This window comes from Equus quagga, chromosome 1 (genome assembly GCF_021613505.1).
Source record: "Equus quagga isolate Etosha38 chromosome 1, UCLA_HA_Equagga_1.0, whole genome shotgun sequence".
Classification (NCBI taxonomy): Eukaryota; Metazoa; Chordata; class Mammalia; order Perissodactyla; family Equidae; genus Equus; species Equus quagga.
The window spans coordinates 146,431,041-146,448,032 of record NC_060267.1 but is presented as its reverse complement, the minus strand read 5'-3'; the positions used below and the strand labels follow the sequence as shown (position 1 = coordinate 146,448,032).

Sequence of the window (16,992 nt, the reverse complement as noted above, 5' to 3'; positions counted from 1 at the left end):
ATCTTTCTGTGCCTACCTGCCTACCGAGGGGATACATGGCTCCATAATGACTCTGTTTCTTCAGGTTGTGCCCTGGGCATGATCTGAAACCAGACAAAGAGGTGGTGACACGACTTTGAGGTTAAAGTGTCCCTCCGATGGGGAGCTATGCAGATTTTATAAACTGCACTTGGAAAAGTTTTCTCTGGGTTAGTATGGATTTCAACAGGATTTATTAGCATGTGAGTGTTCCCCTCGTTCTTCTTCCATTGCCTCTCCCCACCTGGGAACAAATACCCAGTACTCTCCAGTGGTTCTCAGTGCCAGGAGCCTCATCTGTAGAGGACTGTCTGAGGTCAGGTGCACCAGAAGCGGAACTGAGATAGGGATTCCTGTGCAAGTGATTTATTAGGGAAATGCTCTTGGGAGAAGAGGAGTGAAGGGAGCAGAATGGGGCAGAAGAAGGAGCCAAACAGGGCTGCGTTCTCAGCTGGAGTCTGCTTTGGCCTAATCCCGTAAGGGCTGTGGAACATGAGTTGTCCAACAGAGCTGGTCTCACCTTGAGACAAAGGGGGTGGCCTTTTGCATCCATGTCAATCATAGGCTGCAGAATGCTTGTGAGGGAGGGTGTAGTAATCTCTAGACAAAGCTGCTCCCATTTGGCTGGGGGCTGTGATCCCATCTAGTACAGGGGTTCTGGGTGGAGCGCCTACACCGTCCACACAGGGAGTCTCAGTGTTTGCCAAAGTCCGTGCTCTAAGAGGCCTCTTTACCTCACAGCTACAGTAGGAGAGTGGGGTATAGAATTAAAGCCTTTTTGTCAAGGGGGCTTAAATAGCCATGGGAAGGCTGTATTGGTGCTGACAAGAGGCAGAACGGTGATGACATCCCTTCCTATAGCAGCATCCAGGAGCCCCTGAGTCAGGAAGTAGATGCTGAGCTTTCATTCCCAGAGATGTCTTTGGTTTTCACTCTTTTTGCTTATCCCCAAGATCTAACCAGAATTTTGTAATTTCTATCAGACTGAGTAGGGTGGAAGAAACACTTGGAATAATGCAATGAATGCTGGTTTAAATGTTATTTTTTAGCAATTTGGAGTTAACAAAAATAAGAGAATTCAGCAGCTCTTGAATAATCGAAAGCAGTCTTAGGCCAAAACTAAGTAAACTGAGGTCCCATCAAGTCCCAGAGTAAATTTCTGAAGTCACACACTTGCAAAATCTGAAGTCTTTAGGGCAATAAATCTTTACTTCAAGAACAGGTAGGCCTTTGACTTAAATTGAAAACCTCTCTCCTTGTTTGAAAGGGATTTCCGGTGAGGTACTGACCTTTACAAAAGGAGTTCAGAACTGGGTTGAGTAACCATGTAATTTATGTGTATGCTGGGACTCTCTTGAGAGTAATTACACCGGGGAAACCGAGAATCATTGTCACCCTAGGCTTGGGCTCACTGCCTCTCATGCCCACAGGCCGACTAACTAGGATTTAGAGTAGCTTCCACTTGGGCCAGTTGTGGACATTGCTTCTGGGGGGAGGAATATGAAGAAGAGAATGGTGACGAGAGGCCACCCACACTGAGTCATTAGGACCAATCTTTGGGACATGCAAGTCTTGACAGCATTTGAGAAGTTATTCTCTGGTTTTCCATATAGAAATTGCCAATGCGTGTCTTCTAGGATCTAAGAGCAGTCCCTCACACTGCCATGTAAATGTTTATTTCTCTGCTGGGATATCTCCACCTTCTAAGCTATGAGCTGTTCAAGGACAGGGACTAATGTCTTTCAGACCTGTGCCCTCAGTGCTGATTGTGGTAGGATGACCCAGCTACCCAGTAGATGCTCGAGTCCATTCCGAATCCTGCACCATTTCCTTATTGTGTATGTGAACTTCCCACCCATGAGTGTTTGGGGGCAAGTAGAACGAAGAACACCTTGCAGGGAGAACTGAGGAGAGGTGTTCCTGGCAGTGGGAACAATTTAAACAGAGGCGTGGAAACGGTACCAGGCAGAGGGTGTTTGTAGAATACTAATGTATGTGTTCAGTAGGGCAGGGGGACAATAACAGAAAAGGATGGGCCAAAATAGATGCAAGCATAAGGATTTTGCGCTTTATCCTGTTTGCATTGGAGAGAGGCATGTTTGAAGAAGGTTCCCCAAGCAGCCTGTAGAATGCACTGAAGGAAGGAAAGCTCATAGCAGTAGCTCCCAAACATCATTGCACAGCAGAATCACTCACTTTGTCACTTAGGTTTATTGAAAATGCTCATCCCAGGCCCCACAATCTCTAAGTCTACTCAGAGACTACTCACTTGTCTACTCAGAGACACTCCAGTTGTCCAGGAATCTGTATTTTTAAAGATGCTCCCAAACTGATTCTAATGCAGGTGGTCCCGAGTCCGTGTGAGGAACACTGGCTAAGGTGGCAAAGAGCACTAGAAAATTTGCAATCACTGAGATCAGTCATCTCTGAGATCAGATGCTGAAAAAATAAACTAGACTTTCCTTCTATGTTTATCTATCTTGTATCTTTTGTTTTATTTGTATTTTGGGGGGATTTTTGTTTTGTTGCTATTTCCTAAGTAAAGTTTTAATGACATTTAACAAACGGACAAAAGCAATCAAATCATTAAGTGCTCAGCTCACTAATTTTCACAATGATCACACCTGGGCACAATCCCAGCACCTGAGGACACCTCCTCCACTTACTACCTCCTTGACTTCTAACCCCATGGATTTGTTATCTTTTGTCATTTCTGGTTTTCGTGTGTTCAATAATGTTCATAATATATCAGTATATGTACAAAATTTGTAACTAGGTATATTGCAGTAAGTGCTTACTTTTTTTTTTTTGCTGATTGGACATACAATAAAAAAAAATTCCTTTCACCTGTCTAAAGGACTGGACCTGTTGGCCTGAGCTGAGCTGTGAGTCTTGAAAATTGGAGGCAGGAGCCTGAGTGGCGTTTCAGAGCTGGAATCCACATGAATTGGTTCCTTCTGGCTGCAATTGTGTTGTTGGCTGTGCTCATTCCCTCTAGAAATTCAGAGCCGTGGAAGGAGAAGGCAGATAGGTTTTAGATTCAGCCAAGAATGACCTTGGGGAAGTCACATGACCTCACTGAACTTCAGTGTCCTGTCTTCTAGACACCGAGCAGGTGCTAGTTCTGTCCTGTACCTTCTCCTTTTCTAAAATCTGCACACACACACTGTCTCCCCTTGGAAGTCTTGATTTAGCTTCAGTGACTCGGAGGGGCTGTGCGGGTTAGGAAGAGCTTCCTGACTTTCCTTTGACCTTGGCTATAAACCACCTGTCTGGGTGGGAAGACAGCAGCTTCCTGCAGCCCCTCTCTTGGTTCTCTTGTGTGGCTGAATGTGGAGTCCATCCCAGACCCGCTGCACTGGGAACCCTCTCCCGCCCTCGCACCCACCTCTTACCCTGGGAGGCTAGCAGGAAAGCAGTTCAGCCCTTACTGCTTCCAGCTGCAGAAAATCCCGGTAGTTTCATTGGTGTGATTTTCTAAGAGTTTGTCTTTCCTAAACTAGCAAGATCTTGAAAGACAGGATTAGGTTGTGGGCTCAGGAGAAAGGGGCCAGAAAGATGACTTGGTTGCATTTTAATCCAAACCTTAGGAGGCGTCCAGCTCACATGTTGGCTGGCCCCTTTCACCAGGAGAGCACCGGGGTTCAGAGCCGAAGTGTTAGTTAAGAAAGAAGAGTGGTTTTGTCCTCTGCACCTGTCTTTCCAGAGAACCCATGGGAAGGGTGAACAGCCAGAGGAGGACTAGCACTTGTCCTGGTCTCAGGCTCTTCATCCCACCACAGCCAGCAGTGGCTATTGTCTGAGAATTGCCTTAAAGAAGGACCGTATCTGCTGAAGACTCAATGTGCCCCCTGAGGCCACTTCCACACATCTGTCTTTGTGCAGCCAGCCCATCTGTTGGTACTTTTTCTCTTTCAGGAGGAAATGGGCATTTCCTGTGAACTGCTGGAATCGGACTTCCTCAAATGCAGCGTGGGATTTCCTTTCATGAGGTCGAAGTCGAAGGTAAGGGGCAAAGACAGGGCACTTCCTTAGCAGCCCTTCCCACCAGCCTCTGACTCTTCCATCTTCCTCCCCAGAAGCTTCCTCTCACACCCCTGCCTCCCACAGCAGCTGGGGTGGCCAGCGAAACCCTGCCTGGGCATGGCCATGCTCCTGTCCATGGCAGTCTTCTCCAACTGTACTCCAAAGGGGCTGTGGTCACACGGTCTTCTCCTTGATCCACGTCATGTACCCCAAATGTGAGAGACACACCATAGCCTTAGCACTTTGGGAAGCAGCATCTGGTTGGCCTTCATAAAATGTTTTTTTCTGGGACATTCCATGTTACTTTGAGTCCCCAGGACAACATAGGAGAAGATGTGGTCTGGGCTAGTGACCCGCAGTCCTGATTCTGTTACTCACCTGGACACTCACAGTTTTCTCAAGAGACCTCTTAAAATTCTCAAAACATAAATAATTGTGTTGCACTTCTTTTTTTTTTTAAAAAAAAGAGGGGCCGGCCCAGTGTCGTAGTGGTTAAGTTTGCACATTCCTCTTTGGCGGCCCAGGGTTCGCTGGTTCAGATCCCAGGTACGGACATGGCAACACTTGTCAAGCCATGCTGTGGCAGGCGTCCCACATATAAAGTAGAGGAAAATGGGCACGGATGTTAGCTCAGGGCCAGTCTGCCTCAGCAAAAAGAGGATTGGCAGCGGATGTTAGCTCAGGGCTGATCTTCCTCAAAATAAGTAAATAAATAAAAGAAGAAGAAGAAATTATAGTCACTTTGGTATTTCTAAGGAGCCAAATTTTCTAATCTCAAACAATAATATGGTACAGCATGTTCAGACGTTCATGGAGCACTTCTAATATGTGCCATTATTATAAGGAGATGCAATGATATGTAGAAGATGAGATTTTTGGAGGCAGAACTGGAACTAAAAGACGAGGTCTGCCTTTTGAAATGGAAGCTATTTTTTCTGCTGTGGTTTGAAGGAAATTTCATATTCCTAAAAAAAAATGAAAGTTTAGTCCTTCTCTCCTGCCTATGTCATAGCATCAGATTGTTTTAATCTCTAAGACTATTTGGAACCAGTACATACTAGCTGTTTTGTAAACCAATTGTGAGAATGTTCTGGTGAGAAAGAAGGTTTGTTCATTTCTTGGCAAATTGCTTGAACCCATCAGACTACTCCAAACTATGGTGGCTCTTATATCCATGATTCCTCAGCCTTTTTCTCCCTCTGTTCCTCATTTGTCCACATTCATCCCAGAAGAAGGGAAGCTTTAAGAGGTGGCTGCCCTTAGAAGAGGGATTACAAATAGCTGGCAGAATACAGACCAAGTTGCATTAGACCCCAGATAGGGTGAGGGTAAAGGAGGAAGACCCTGGACCTTGGACATCATTGCCTGTGGTAATATCCATGGCACCTCCATGCACAAACTTAATGGAAATCTACTCACTAACAGAAAATAGGCTGACTAAAAAATTTTAACAGTTGCCATTTCATTGTAAAATGCAGCCTACATCCCAAATCAAGCCTAAGGTGTGTCTTGCTAGTTTTAGTCTAAAGATTTTTTTTTTAAAGATTGGTACCTGCACTAACATCTGTTGCCAGTCTTTTTTTCTTCTTCTTCTCCCCAAAGCCCCCCAGTACATAGTTGTAGATTCTAGTTGTGAGTGCCTCTGGTTGTGCTATATGGGACGCCGCCTCAACATGACCCAATGAGCAGTGCCATGTCTGCACCCAGGATCCTCACCGGCGAAACTCTGGGCCACTGAAGTGGAGCACATGAACTTAACCACTGGGCCATGGGGCAGGCCCCGAAGATTATTTTAAAAAGAAAACTTATATCAGTACCACACATAGATCCAGGATCAGTTGCCATAAAGAGAAAGTCGTCATAAAAATGAATACAATGAAAACAAAGCAATGTTGAATTCTAGGCATTAAATTTTGCCAAAATTTACTAACTTTCAAAATAGTCATAGAGCTAACGGAAGTATGAATGTTGGATTGTTGGGGGTTTTTTTCAGCCTGGTGATGCCACTACTTTCTTTCACATACAGATGTTAAGACCTGTAACAAGACTAAATCTGAAAGGGGGGAGGGAGGGCGCACAGGGTGGGGGTGATTCCCTGAAGAAAGCCCAAGAAGGGACCCAGCAGGGACCGGGTTCCCTCCAGCCACAGCCCCACTTGCCTTCCCTCATCCCTGAGACCTGTGTGTCATCAGGCTCCAGACCACCTGCTGAGGCTCACACTTTGGTTGGCTGTATGTTTCCGTCTCTCATGACCAGCCTGCCCAGTTTCTGACCTTCTGTTCTCCCAGGCCTCCATCTCTGATTTTGGCTTCTCACCCAAATCCTTTGCTTCTCACCTGGCCTTGATCTTTAGTGTGTTTAATTCAGATCTCCTGCAAGTTCTGACTTATTGCTGGGACAAGACCCTTGACTTTCCCTTCCTCTGTGTCCTCCACTCTGCTTCCTGTTCTATCTCCATGCTGCACCTTCACTGTAAGCTGACAAGTCCCACTGCAACAGAAATTTCTCTGTAGAAAGAGATGTCCAATGTCCACTCTAGCTGATGGTCCAATGTGGTGGTCCAGTGTAACGGTCCAGTGTTCATTACCTTCAGGTAGCATTCAGTTCAGGAGCATCCAGTGTTGCGAAGTTGGATGATGGCCTAGAATTAGTCATAAAGGAACCCAGATATTTAGTTATTAAGTAAGTCATAGACTCTCAGAGCTTGACGGAATTTAAGAACCATTTTGTCCGCCTTTTTCTTTTTATTGAAATGCAAAGAGATTAAATCACATAGTTTGTGGTAGAGTCTGGTTCTGTAACTCGTACCCAAGGGTTCCTCCCACATTCCCACACATACCTGATATGAATATGGTGAAAACCATTTGCTTAGGGCAGTGTTTCCCAGATCACAGGATGCTCACCACTGGAAGTACTTGAGATGATTTTAGGGGGCTCATGAGATTATTTTAGGTGATTCATGGACACAGCACTAAGCAACACTGACTCTAACAGTGAGAAAGTTATTGCCTTTTCAACACTCTTTCTAATCACATGCAGGACAAAGTCTCCGATGATAGTGCTAGCTTATCTTTAACACCTCCCTATCACTTGTTAATCTCCCTTTCACCAAAAGAGAGTAGACCTGAGGCTCAGAGCTTTCAACAGACAACAGAATTCAACATTGTTTTCTTTTCATTGCATTATTTTTATGATGACTGTCTCTTTATGGCAAGTGATCCTGGATTCCCATCTGTGATAGTAATATAAATTTTCCTTTTAAACAAGAGAGTGAGGCAATAAAAATGCAAAGTAAATATCACAGATGATATGATATGCAGATGTGCCAAAAATTGGGAAGATGGTGTGTGAGTGAAATTTAGAAAGTCCCGGTTTAAGAGACAAATGTATCTTTTCCTAAAGAGAATGTCAGTTGCTGAAAAGGACAGCGTGCCTCTCGCCAGAGTCTAGTCCAGCTGGGTTTTATTGTTAAAACTGTGTCTCTGGCCTGATAATCAGAAAGATATTCATGAAAAATAAAGCTTGTCATGCAAATGAGCTTCCAGAGGTCATACATTGCAGAAGATTGTAGCAAACACAGTTTTTTTGGAATGACTGCTGATGCTATATGTCACTTTCTATTTCCCTAGTATGAATTCAGTGTGATCTTTGATACAAGCCACCTGTCTGGGGAAGAAGACATTCTTAGCTTCATCATTACTGCTCAGAGGTAAGGGGGATTTAAAATTTTTTCTTCAAAGATAAAAGATTGATGGGACCAGGAAAGGACATGCCCTGGTCACGCTTTGATAATGCCCGGGATCCTGAGGAGGAAGAAACAGTTCCGTGATAAAGCCCCAAACCATTGGGTGGAATCGAATCTCTCAGGGATGGTACTTGTCTGGTTATGCTTGTGCAGCTACCGGGTCAGGCTGAGCTGCAAGGGACTGGGGATCATCCAGTCGGAGGTAATGATTTTACAGCTGGGAGAGCTGGGCCTGGAGAGGTGAGGATTCCGGTCCAAGCTCAGGTGGTTGGTTAGTTCATGAACATCCTCTGTAGGTTGTCAGACAGAGTCAGCTGCTTCTCATACTCATGCCACTCTATCCCTTGATGCAGGCAGAGGGCACCTGCAGCCTGAGGTCCCCACCAAGCCTACTAGCAGAGGCCCTCACGAGATTCTTCTCAAGAGAGGGCTTGTCCTGGGAGCCGAGTGGATGGATCATCGGGGAAGGGAACAGAGCAGTGGCAACTTCTTCCCTCAGGAATGTGCCCCTGCCCCTCTCTCTCCAGTATGGCCATGAGTGCCTGAGAGGGCTTTGGGGGTTATGAGCTGACTCCACAAGCCAGAATCCATGAGTGCCTTGAAGTGCCATCTAGGTAATGCTTGGCTGACAGCTGCGATGGAAGGAGAGACATTTAGGTGGGTGAATAGGGAGATACAAGCTTTGATTGGGATGTAGGCTTGGATACCCAAGGCAACCTTTTTATGTGAATTTTTATTTAGAAATGATTTTAAACTTAACAGAAATGTTGCAAAGAATAGTGCAAGGAACTCCCATATACCCTTTACTCAGAGTCAGCCAGTGTTGACACTTGGTCTCATTTATTTTATCATTCTCTTTTTATGTATGGTTTTTTTTCTTAATCATCTGAAAGTAAGTTGCAGAAATCATGCCCTTTACCCATAAGTACTTCCGTGTGCATTTCCCGAGAATGAGATCATTCTCTTAGCCACAGTACAGTTATCAAATTCAGGAAATATAACACTGATACAATGCTATTATCTAATCTACAGTCCATATTCCAATTGTGCTAATTGTCCCAATAATGACTTTTTAGGCACTTTTTACCGGTGCAGACTCAGTCAAGGATCATGCATTGCATTCAGTTATCATGTCTTATCTATAGTTGCCTTAATGTCCAAGCCAAACTTTCATGCTAGGAGTCCTAAGACCATCCCAGAGGTGATCTGGAGACCTGAACCAAATACCCTGAAGGCCAAAGTCAGGCAAGAGCCACAGAAAAGATGAGAAAATAAAACTAGGAACTGTAGGGGGCTGGCCCTGTGGCATGGCCGAGTGGTTGAGTTCGTGCACTCCGCTTTGACGGCCCGGGGTTTTGCCGGTTCGCATCCTGGGCATGGACATGGTACCACTCACCAGGCCGTGTTGAGATGGCGTCCCACATGCCACAAGTAGAAGGACCTACAACTAAAAAAAGTGTACACCTATGTACTTGGGGGATTTTGGGAGAAAAAAGGAGAAAAAAAAACTAGGAACTGCAGATGCCAGGAAAATGGAAGGCCAAACACTGGGTGAGCAGGCAGTGAAACTAGGGGCTGAAAGTCAGCCAGAGAAAGGCGCGCCATGGAATCACAAGGTTAGCACATGGTCGAGAGCATCTGGGGCACAGGGTGAGGCAAACAGGCTAAGCTTTATGAAACTAAAGCCCCCCTACCCACATAGTCACCTTTGAAATGGTGCTCGGCCCACGTTCTGAATTACAGAGAAGGTCATTTCCCGGACTCCTCAGATGAGCCCCATTGGGGCCAGCTCAGGGGTGACGGGCTGTGCAGGATAACAGGGGCGCTGGCTCGGCTGTGCATCTGACCCCCAGATAGAGCGAAGAGTCATGCTTTGGACCACTCTGCTCAATTCCATGCTCATTCCTCAAGTGGCTGCCAAGTGGGGAGCATCAAGCTGAAGCTGAGACAGGGCAGGGACAAGAGAGAATCTTCCATCTCAGACCATCTCCACAAGGCTTCACTGTAGAAGTGGAGGCAGACACACAGCTTCCCACAGGGGAGAACAGAACCAGCACAGGGCAGGCAGGTGTTGCTCATTCATTCCACAAACATTTGTTTGAGCACTTAGTACAAGCCAGGCACTGTGGGAGACCCTGGGAGATACAGCAGTGACTAAAGTTGGCAAAATCCCTACTCTTAGGGGACTAGTGTGCTGGTGGCAGGGGGACAGATAATGAACAAATGAATATGTAATATCAGAGGGACACGGCAGTGTAACGATTCATCCAGCAAGCGTGGTACATTCCCTGGCAATCATAAAGCAACCCTTTTGTCCCCTACTCTATTGCAGCCCACTTGCTGGGGGTGGTTCTTTCCCTGTCCTTGGAGGAAATCCAAGACAGTCCTGTGTGTTCTCAGGTTACTCCTGGGTAATGCAAAGTCCTACAATCCCTTCAAGTCTCACAGCAGATTCACAAATCCATAATTAAAGTGTCCTGTCCCGTGAGATAATCCAAACTTGATTTAAAGTTCAGGCTTCCTCCCTCCGCCAGGCAAGGCTGCAGGAGGGAGGCCTGCCTCTTGGGATGGTCTTGCTTTCCTCCAATGGGGCGTCCACTGGCCCTCTCCTGCTTTCCCTTCCCCCACCCCAGAGCAGTGTCTGAGCCCTCCAGGCTCACAGCAGGCGTTGGGAGAGGTATAAGTGAAAGGGGACAGGTCTTACTTAACAGGTACTGTGGCGACTTTGCCTGGCTTGTGCAGGTGTTCAGAGCTGACTCTCCCTTTGGAGAACCACCGCTACTGCTGGGGATTCTTGCCTGCGCTTCCCTCTTCATGTCCTCCAACCTCAGCCTCTAGACAGCCAGAGACACCTTCAGCTTCTGCTGCTGAGACAGTGCCCTCCAAGACAGGACCAAAGGTGACCCCACACCAGCTCTCACATACAGATCCCATTCAGCAGTCTTTGCCCTGACAGTCTCTCTGGAAACGCAGGTAACTCCCGAGTGGTCACCTCTCCGTCACTCTGCCAAGAGGGGGAAGCCAGCAGCCCCTTCCCCTTATGTTTCCTGGGCGGGCATCAGACTGTTCTGATCAAGGTCCCCTGAAGCTTGACTTAAAAGGCGGACACGCTGCCCCCAGCACAAACAGTTTTCTCCAAAAACCATCTCCAGAAATCCTCCTTTCTTGACTGTTATATCCTTGACGATGTATCTTGGATTTCTGCTGCCAGACGTAGTAAATCCTGGGCTATTGCTTTCCTCTGATTTTTGGCACCTATTGTGACTCAGCCAAAACTTGCATCTTAACGTCTTGTCATCATCACCCACTGAGAAATTCTTGAATTTTCACAAAAACACCAATTACCCAAAGGTTAGACTAAGATTCTTCACGAGGCCTGAATCTTTCAATATCATCCGCAGTCCGCTCTTGCCTCTCACTGATGGCCTTGCCCTCAGGGCCCCAGTCTCCATTGTTAGTCGTTGGGCCTTTGGGAAGCTCAGGCCAGGCCCCAGCACAGGTAACCGGCAGCGGACAGCAGCAGTGCTCATGGGCAGCAGATGTAAGGAAGCTTTATTTTCGTCTCCCATTACCTTTTAATTTTGTTTTCATTTGAGGCCTTCCTCAGTCTCAGGGTTGTTTAAGACTCACAGAATTAAGATTAATTTTTCCTTTGGGAATGACTGTGAAGCTGGAAGCATACATTTTCAGAGCCCCTCAATCCACAATCTATATATAATATATATACAACTATAGCATATTTTTCCTTTTAATGCTGCTTTCCGTATTTTTTAGCATTATCTCTAAGAGTCTGCAGAATGTTCTCTCTCTCAAAAACAAGAGCACAGCCTATCACAGTGGTGGTTTGGTCTTCTTTACTATGTGTTATCCAACCCACTTCCACTCCCGAGGTGGCACTCGCTGGCGTTCTGTTCAGCACTCGTGGGACTTAATGAACACTCACACTAGATATATCCTACATATTGCTATGGGGTGTATAAGGTAGATGTAGATAATAACAAACAGTGTTAACATACAGCCCAGCAATCCCAAGAATCTATGCAACCTTCCAGTGCAGCATGGCTCCCACTGTCAGGGTGGCACTGGGTGATAGGATTTCAACACAGATTAAATTTGTCTGGGCTTGCAAGCTTTGAAATCATGGAGACTTTGTTATTTGTAATTCACACTATTTTCAAGATCACATAATTCACGTTCATGTAAAACAAAACTGTGATTTAATAGAAACACGTGCAAAGCATAGAGAAGGTAGACTTCGTTCCCATTGCTAGAATCCAGAAGGGCTTCACTGCAGAGGTGGTGTTTAAACAGAGGAGTCTGTTTTCAAGCTGAAGAAATGGGCACATCGGTGAGAATGTGCATGGGACAACCTGTTCTGTTACACCCACGTGGGTGGTGGGCATTGGGGTGAACTGAGGATTCGTGAGCCATCTTTGAGAAAAGTTGGGGAACATACAAGGGCAGTGGAAGATGGGGCTGAAGGAAGAGGTTGGGCTAGGCCACGGAGGGCGCGCGTAGCCTCAGAAAGTCTCAACTACATTCCCAAGGCCGTAGGGAGCCTCTGAAAGTTTTTGAAGAGGGCAGTGACTCAGTGCAACAACTTGGCCACAGAGCACGAGATTCTTGGATTTAAAAAGGGAGGCACATGCCCATTCAAACCTGAAAATCCTCATTCTCCTGCTGTTTCTTGGATCCATAGAAAACTCACCATTGTTAGGCAGATCCAACAATGTGCTCTCTTGGTCCCTCAGCATCTGGGGCAGCTGATATTCCTGGGAAGGAACATTTGGGCAGGAAATATGATATGGAAGAGACTTTCCTTGTCAAAAAGAGGAAACTCCACCTGCCTCCCAGCCCCACTCAGGGCTAATCAGAGGTGTCAAGGAAGGGAAAGCCAGCAACACGATGGTGACAACTTCATTTGTAGAATCACGTGTCCAGACTAGCGGTGCTCTGTCTTAGGTGCCCACCGGAGTCACCTGGGGAGTTTTAAAAACTACCGGTACCTGGTCTACGCCGCAGAGATTCTGATCCAATTGGTGTGGAGTGAGATCTGGGCACTGAGATTTTTAAAAAGGCTCATCTGGTGATTCTAATGAGCAGTCAAGGATGAGGACCACTATCTGTAGTCCCTCACTCTGTACTGGGCACATTTTCACTCAGCAAACATCTATGGAACACCTAGTATTTACCAGATGCAGTGCTGAGCACATAAGAAAATGCCAGTAACTTACCAAATTCAAGAACATCTGCTTATGTACAACAATATTGCTACATAGCATCAGGGAACACCTAGTATTGGCACCTTAAACAATTAAATATCAGAATCTTCTAATTCCTAGACTCACCAATGTTAAGGAAACTATTATCTATTAAACACACAGCACAATATTTCAGGCAATCATTTCTTTCCACACTTTGGTGAAAATCTGGTCTTACTGCCCCAGAGGGCACCCACAGCACTTGACTCCCAGCTATGACAGAAAGATCCTTAAAGCTCCTTATCTGGAAAGCCATAGTTAAAAATATCAATCATTCCTTTCTTCCCATCACCACCCTTTGAAGATCTCTTGCCTACTTGTGGATTTAGGAGGACATAAAGTTGAGATTAAACAGTTTCTCAAGAGCGCTCCTCTCAGCAGCCTGGCTTTGCGGACCATGGGAAAGCATCCCAAGTCACGAGCTTGCAGAACGACTGGAAGCCTTTTGATGTTTGGCCTCCTTATCTCAACTTTTCAACTTAGCTCAGTCTGGAGCACTGACCCGATGACAGATGAGACTCTTGGGCCTCAGCTGACAGCAGCCACAGGTGGCTGGACAAATGGCAGGGCAAGGGGTGGCGCTTCCATCAGGAACTGATTACTCAGATCTGGCAGGATGCTGGATGGGGGAAGGGCACAGGCCTGGGCGTTGCCCTCCCTTCCATCAGGGCATCGCCTCTGATGTGCCCATAGCAGTGACTCTACTGCTTTTATTGCCCCCGGGAAAGGAAGGGCAAGGAAGTAAGCGGGGTGTGCACCTGATCCTGCTGCTTCTGCAGACTGTGGCTGCCCTCAGAGTGATGGATGCACCCCGTGTGCGGAAGAGAGATGAGGAGTCACGGGTCAGAGTCACAGAGCACCATTGTTTGAGAACAATAGGAAAGAGAAGGAGAGGGGATGTGAGCACTATTTAAGTATTGTTGCATTCAGCACTTGCCAGGTCCGGGAGGAAGGCAATGGGGGCAGAAGGAGGGCACGGAGCAGGCAGGAACTCTGCTCCTGTTCAGGGAATGGGGTGGTGGGCAGTGGCTTGGATGAGCCGTGCATAAACCTCAGCAGGTCTGGGGGACTCTTACATTCCACCCCTGGAGGGTGAACTTGGCTTTTGACTGGGATCCCACGTTGACTCCGTGTGGTAGAACCGACTCTAAGTGCTGGGTTCACCAACACGCACCCAACAGCCATGTCTTTTCCCAGGGCGGTTGCTTCCCCTTCTCTGGAATAATAATCACAATTCATATTTGAAATCTAAAGACTTATTAAAGGGAAACTAGATCTTCTCTCTCCTACTCTTCTTCCTCCTCCTCCCTTCTTTTTCTCCTCCTCTTCCTCCCTTTGCCTCCCTGCCTCCCCCCTCCCCCAATCTGGTATCAGGAGAAGGAATCACAGTGAAAAAGCCCTGGTTTGGGGGTCAGACCTGCTTTGTGATGGGTCCTTGGGGCAAATTACCTATCTGAGCTGCCCCTTACCTGTCAGAGGTGGGTCGTCCTCCTCCCTTCTGGAATGACTCTGAGGACTCAGTGAGATCAGGCAGAGAAATGTGCCTGACACATGGTAGCCACTCAGCAGCATCAGCTCCCTTGCATTCCCCTTTCCAGAATGACCTCACAAGAATCCCCATTCTGTGCTCTCTTACCCCAAGGAGGATGCCCGTATGTGGACATACTATAGCCAGAAGTCTATAGCAGGAGCTCCCATGAGATTTATCATGATGGGTTAGCCAGGGCCTTTCTCCTGGGTTTGGCTGTCCGTGGATGATGGATGGTGCCTCCAGCTAGGAAATAGCTGCTAAAGGCCAGCAAACCCCTTCCTGGCTGCAGTGCCCTAACCTTGCTAGTCCATTATTCACAGAACAAGCACTTAGAGAAGCAGCACATGCTGTCAGCGCCCACCCATAGCCACCTCAGCACTCACCTTTCCCATGCACCCACTGGATGGCTTCTAGCTCCCAGCACCTGCCACTCTGCCTAGGGCTTTCTCTGACCAGAGCCCACTCCTGTGCACAGGGCAGGAGCCAGGCATTAACGCCCCCCCCCCCCCCCCCCACCAACAGCAGCAGCAGCATGTCTCAGGGGTCAGCGGATGAAGGCCCAGCTCCTTCGCCCTCATTTGGGAAGACTGACATGTGTGTTCTACACTGCCTCCAAGAGCTCCCCAGTGAGACCCAGCCCAGCTGCCACAGCACTAACCTCCTGGATCACAGGCCCTTATTGTCTCCCTTCCCTGTCTCCCTTCTCCACTCCCTACTGGTGTTTCATGGGGTCACCTCCCCATTACACTACTTGCACTCACGTTTTTGTGAGGGGAACACAACTAAGACAATAGAGTGGCCACTTTGACTCTGTACAGGGACCGAAACCAGAACTGAGGATAAATAGCAGCATCAGCCGTTAGAGAATGTAGAGATGGAGCGCTAATATTGAGCAAAGATGTCTGCTGCCAGACAGCTAGGGCTGACCAGTGTCTGTTCCTCTCTCCTCACACAGTGGCAACGTGGAACGCCCTGAATCCTTGCACGACAACACCCTCATGCTGACGGTGCCGCTGATGCACGAAGTGGATACGTCCATCACGGGGTGAGTAGCCCAGCCCCGGGTTGCCAAAACACAGGGTGCCCTCGAGTGGCACCCTTTTCTTGTGTATGTGTGTGTAGCCAGGAGTCAGTGGCCCAGCACTTTCCCCTTCTTCCTAACTTTGAAATGCAGGATGGAGCTTTAGCCTCAGTGACTCACCTCCCCTCCCTTTTTGTTTTCTCCTCTTTCCCAGCCACCTACCCACCTGCTAGATAACACAAGAAGTTTGATGACAAGTTTAAGCCTCATAATTTTTTTGAACATTCTGTACACCTTTGTATGCATATATTCTGAGCACCCACCCCTCCAGAGTGCCATATGGTAGCAGGCAGCATGATTCCTGGGATTAAAATCTCAGCAAAGGCTGCTGGGCCAGAGGTTACAGCCAGATGTGTCCCAGTGCCTTGGCTGGCTGGCAGGAAGACCAGCCTCTCTGCTTAGCCTTGCAGTCAGCGCAGGCTTTGCTGTTTTGTTAACCTTTCTGTAGAGCCAGCGGCAGCTGTGCCTAATGTCTGCGGTGGTCTGCAGTGGGCAGGATGACCACTATGGGCACAGCATCTGCCGGGTGAAGTCCACGGCCACTCCATGCTGCTGGTGTTGTTGGAAAGCAGGGCTGTGGGCTGCGGGGACCCAAAACGACCCAGGTCGGTTTTCAGCCAAAGCCCAGGCCTGGAAAAATGAGAACTCAGTTCCTGTTTCCGGCTTCAGAGAACAGAGCACATACCTCTTTGACAGTGGAAAAAGGATTTGCACAATTAGTTTAGATCAAATGAGAACCCATTGAACCCTTGCCCCAAATGCAAGTTGAACTTTCTGGAGGTTCAAAGTTTCTCATTTTTCAGTTTTCAAGTGAAAACTTCTGGGTCCCGGCCTTGGCTAGAAGTAGAAATGTTAACACGTTGCAGAAGGAGCTGCCCCTGCGGTGGCTCACGCTCTGCTGGGTGCAGGGAAGGAGTCTCGGCATTCCTGCGCGCTTGGCGTTTTTCATCTCGTACTTGAGACACGAGGCATTGGTGAAATATATTTACAAATTAGCATAGATTTGTGTCTGTTCGTGGCTCTATTTTTAACCATAAAGTTTATTTACTTGTCTCATCAGAGGCACAGTGAGAATATGCCCTGAACCAAGCCCTGTCTTTGGGAACGAAAGAGAACACACTCGCTCGCTTGATCCTGTTGTCAGACCCTAGGAGGCCTCATTGTGAGGTGTTAACAGCCCTGATGAAGCTGTCGGTTAAACAAACGAGTCAACCTCTGATCTTTCCAGGAACATAAAACCGGACAAGTTTAGACGAACAGTTCTTGCCATTTGATAATACTGGGAACTCACTACATTTCTAAATAATACACTTAATTTGAAAATAGGTGA

General features: G+C 47.3%; 1 protein-coding gene across 1 annotated transcript in view; it reads left to right on the top strand.

Annotated features, from left to right (window-relative positions):
- The window catches only part of ITGA9 (integrin subunit alpha 9), a 330,548-nt gene that overhangs the window by 248,216 nt on the left and 65,340 nt on the right, over positions 1 to 16,992 (top strand). Inside the window, exons 19-21 of the mRNA XM_046668517.1 lie at positions 3,937 to 4,023; positions 7,674 to 7,753; positions 15,537 to 15,626. Of these exons, the coding sequence (XP_046524473.1) occupies positions 3,937 to 4,023; positions 7,674 to 7,753; positions 15,537 to 15,626 (257 nt within the window). The remainder of the gene's footprint in view (positions 1 to 3,936; positions 4,024 to 7,673; positions 7,754 to 15,536; positions 15,627 to 16,992) is intronic.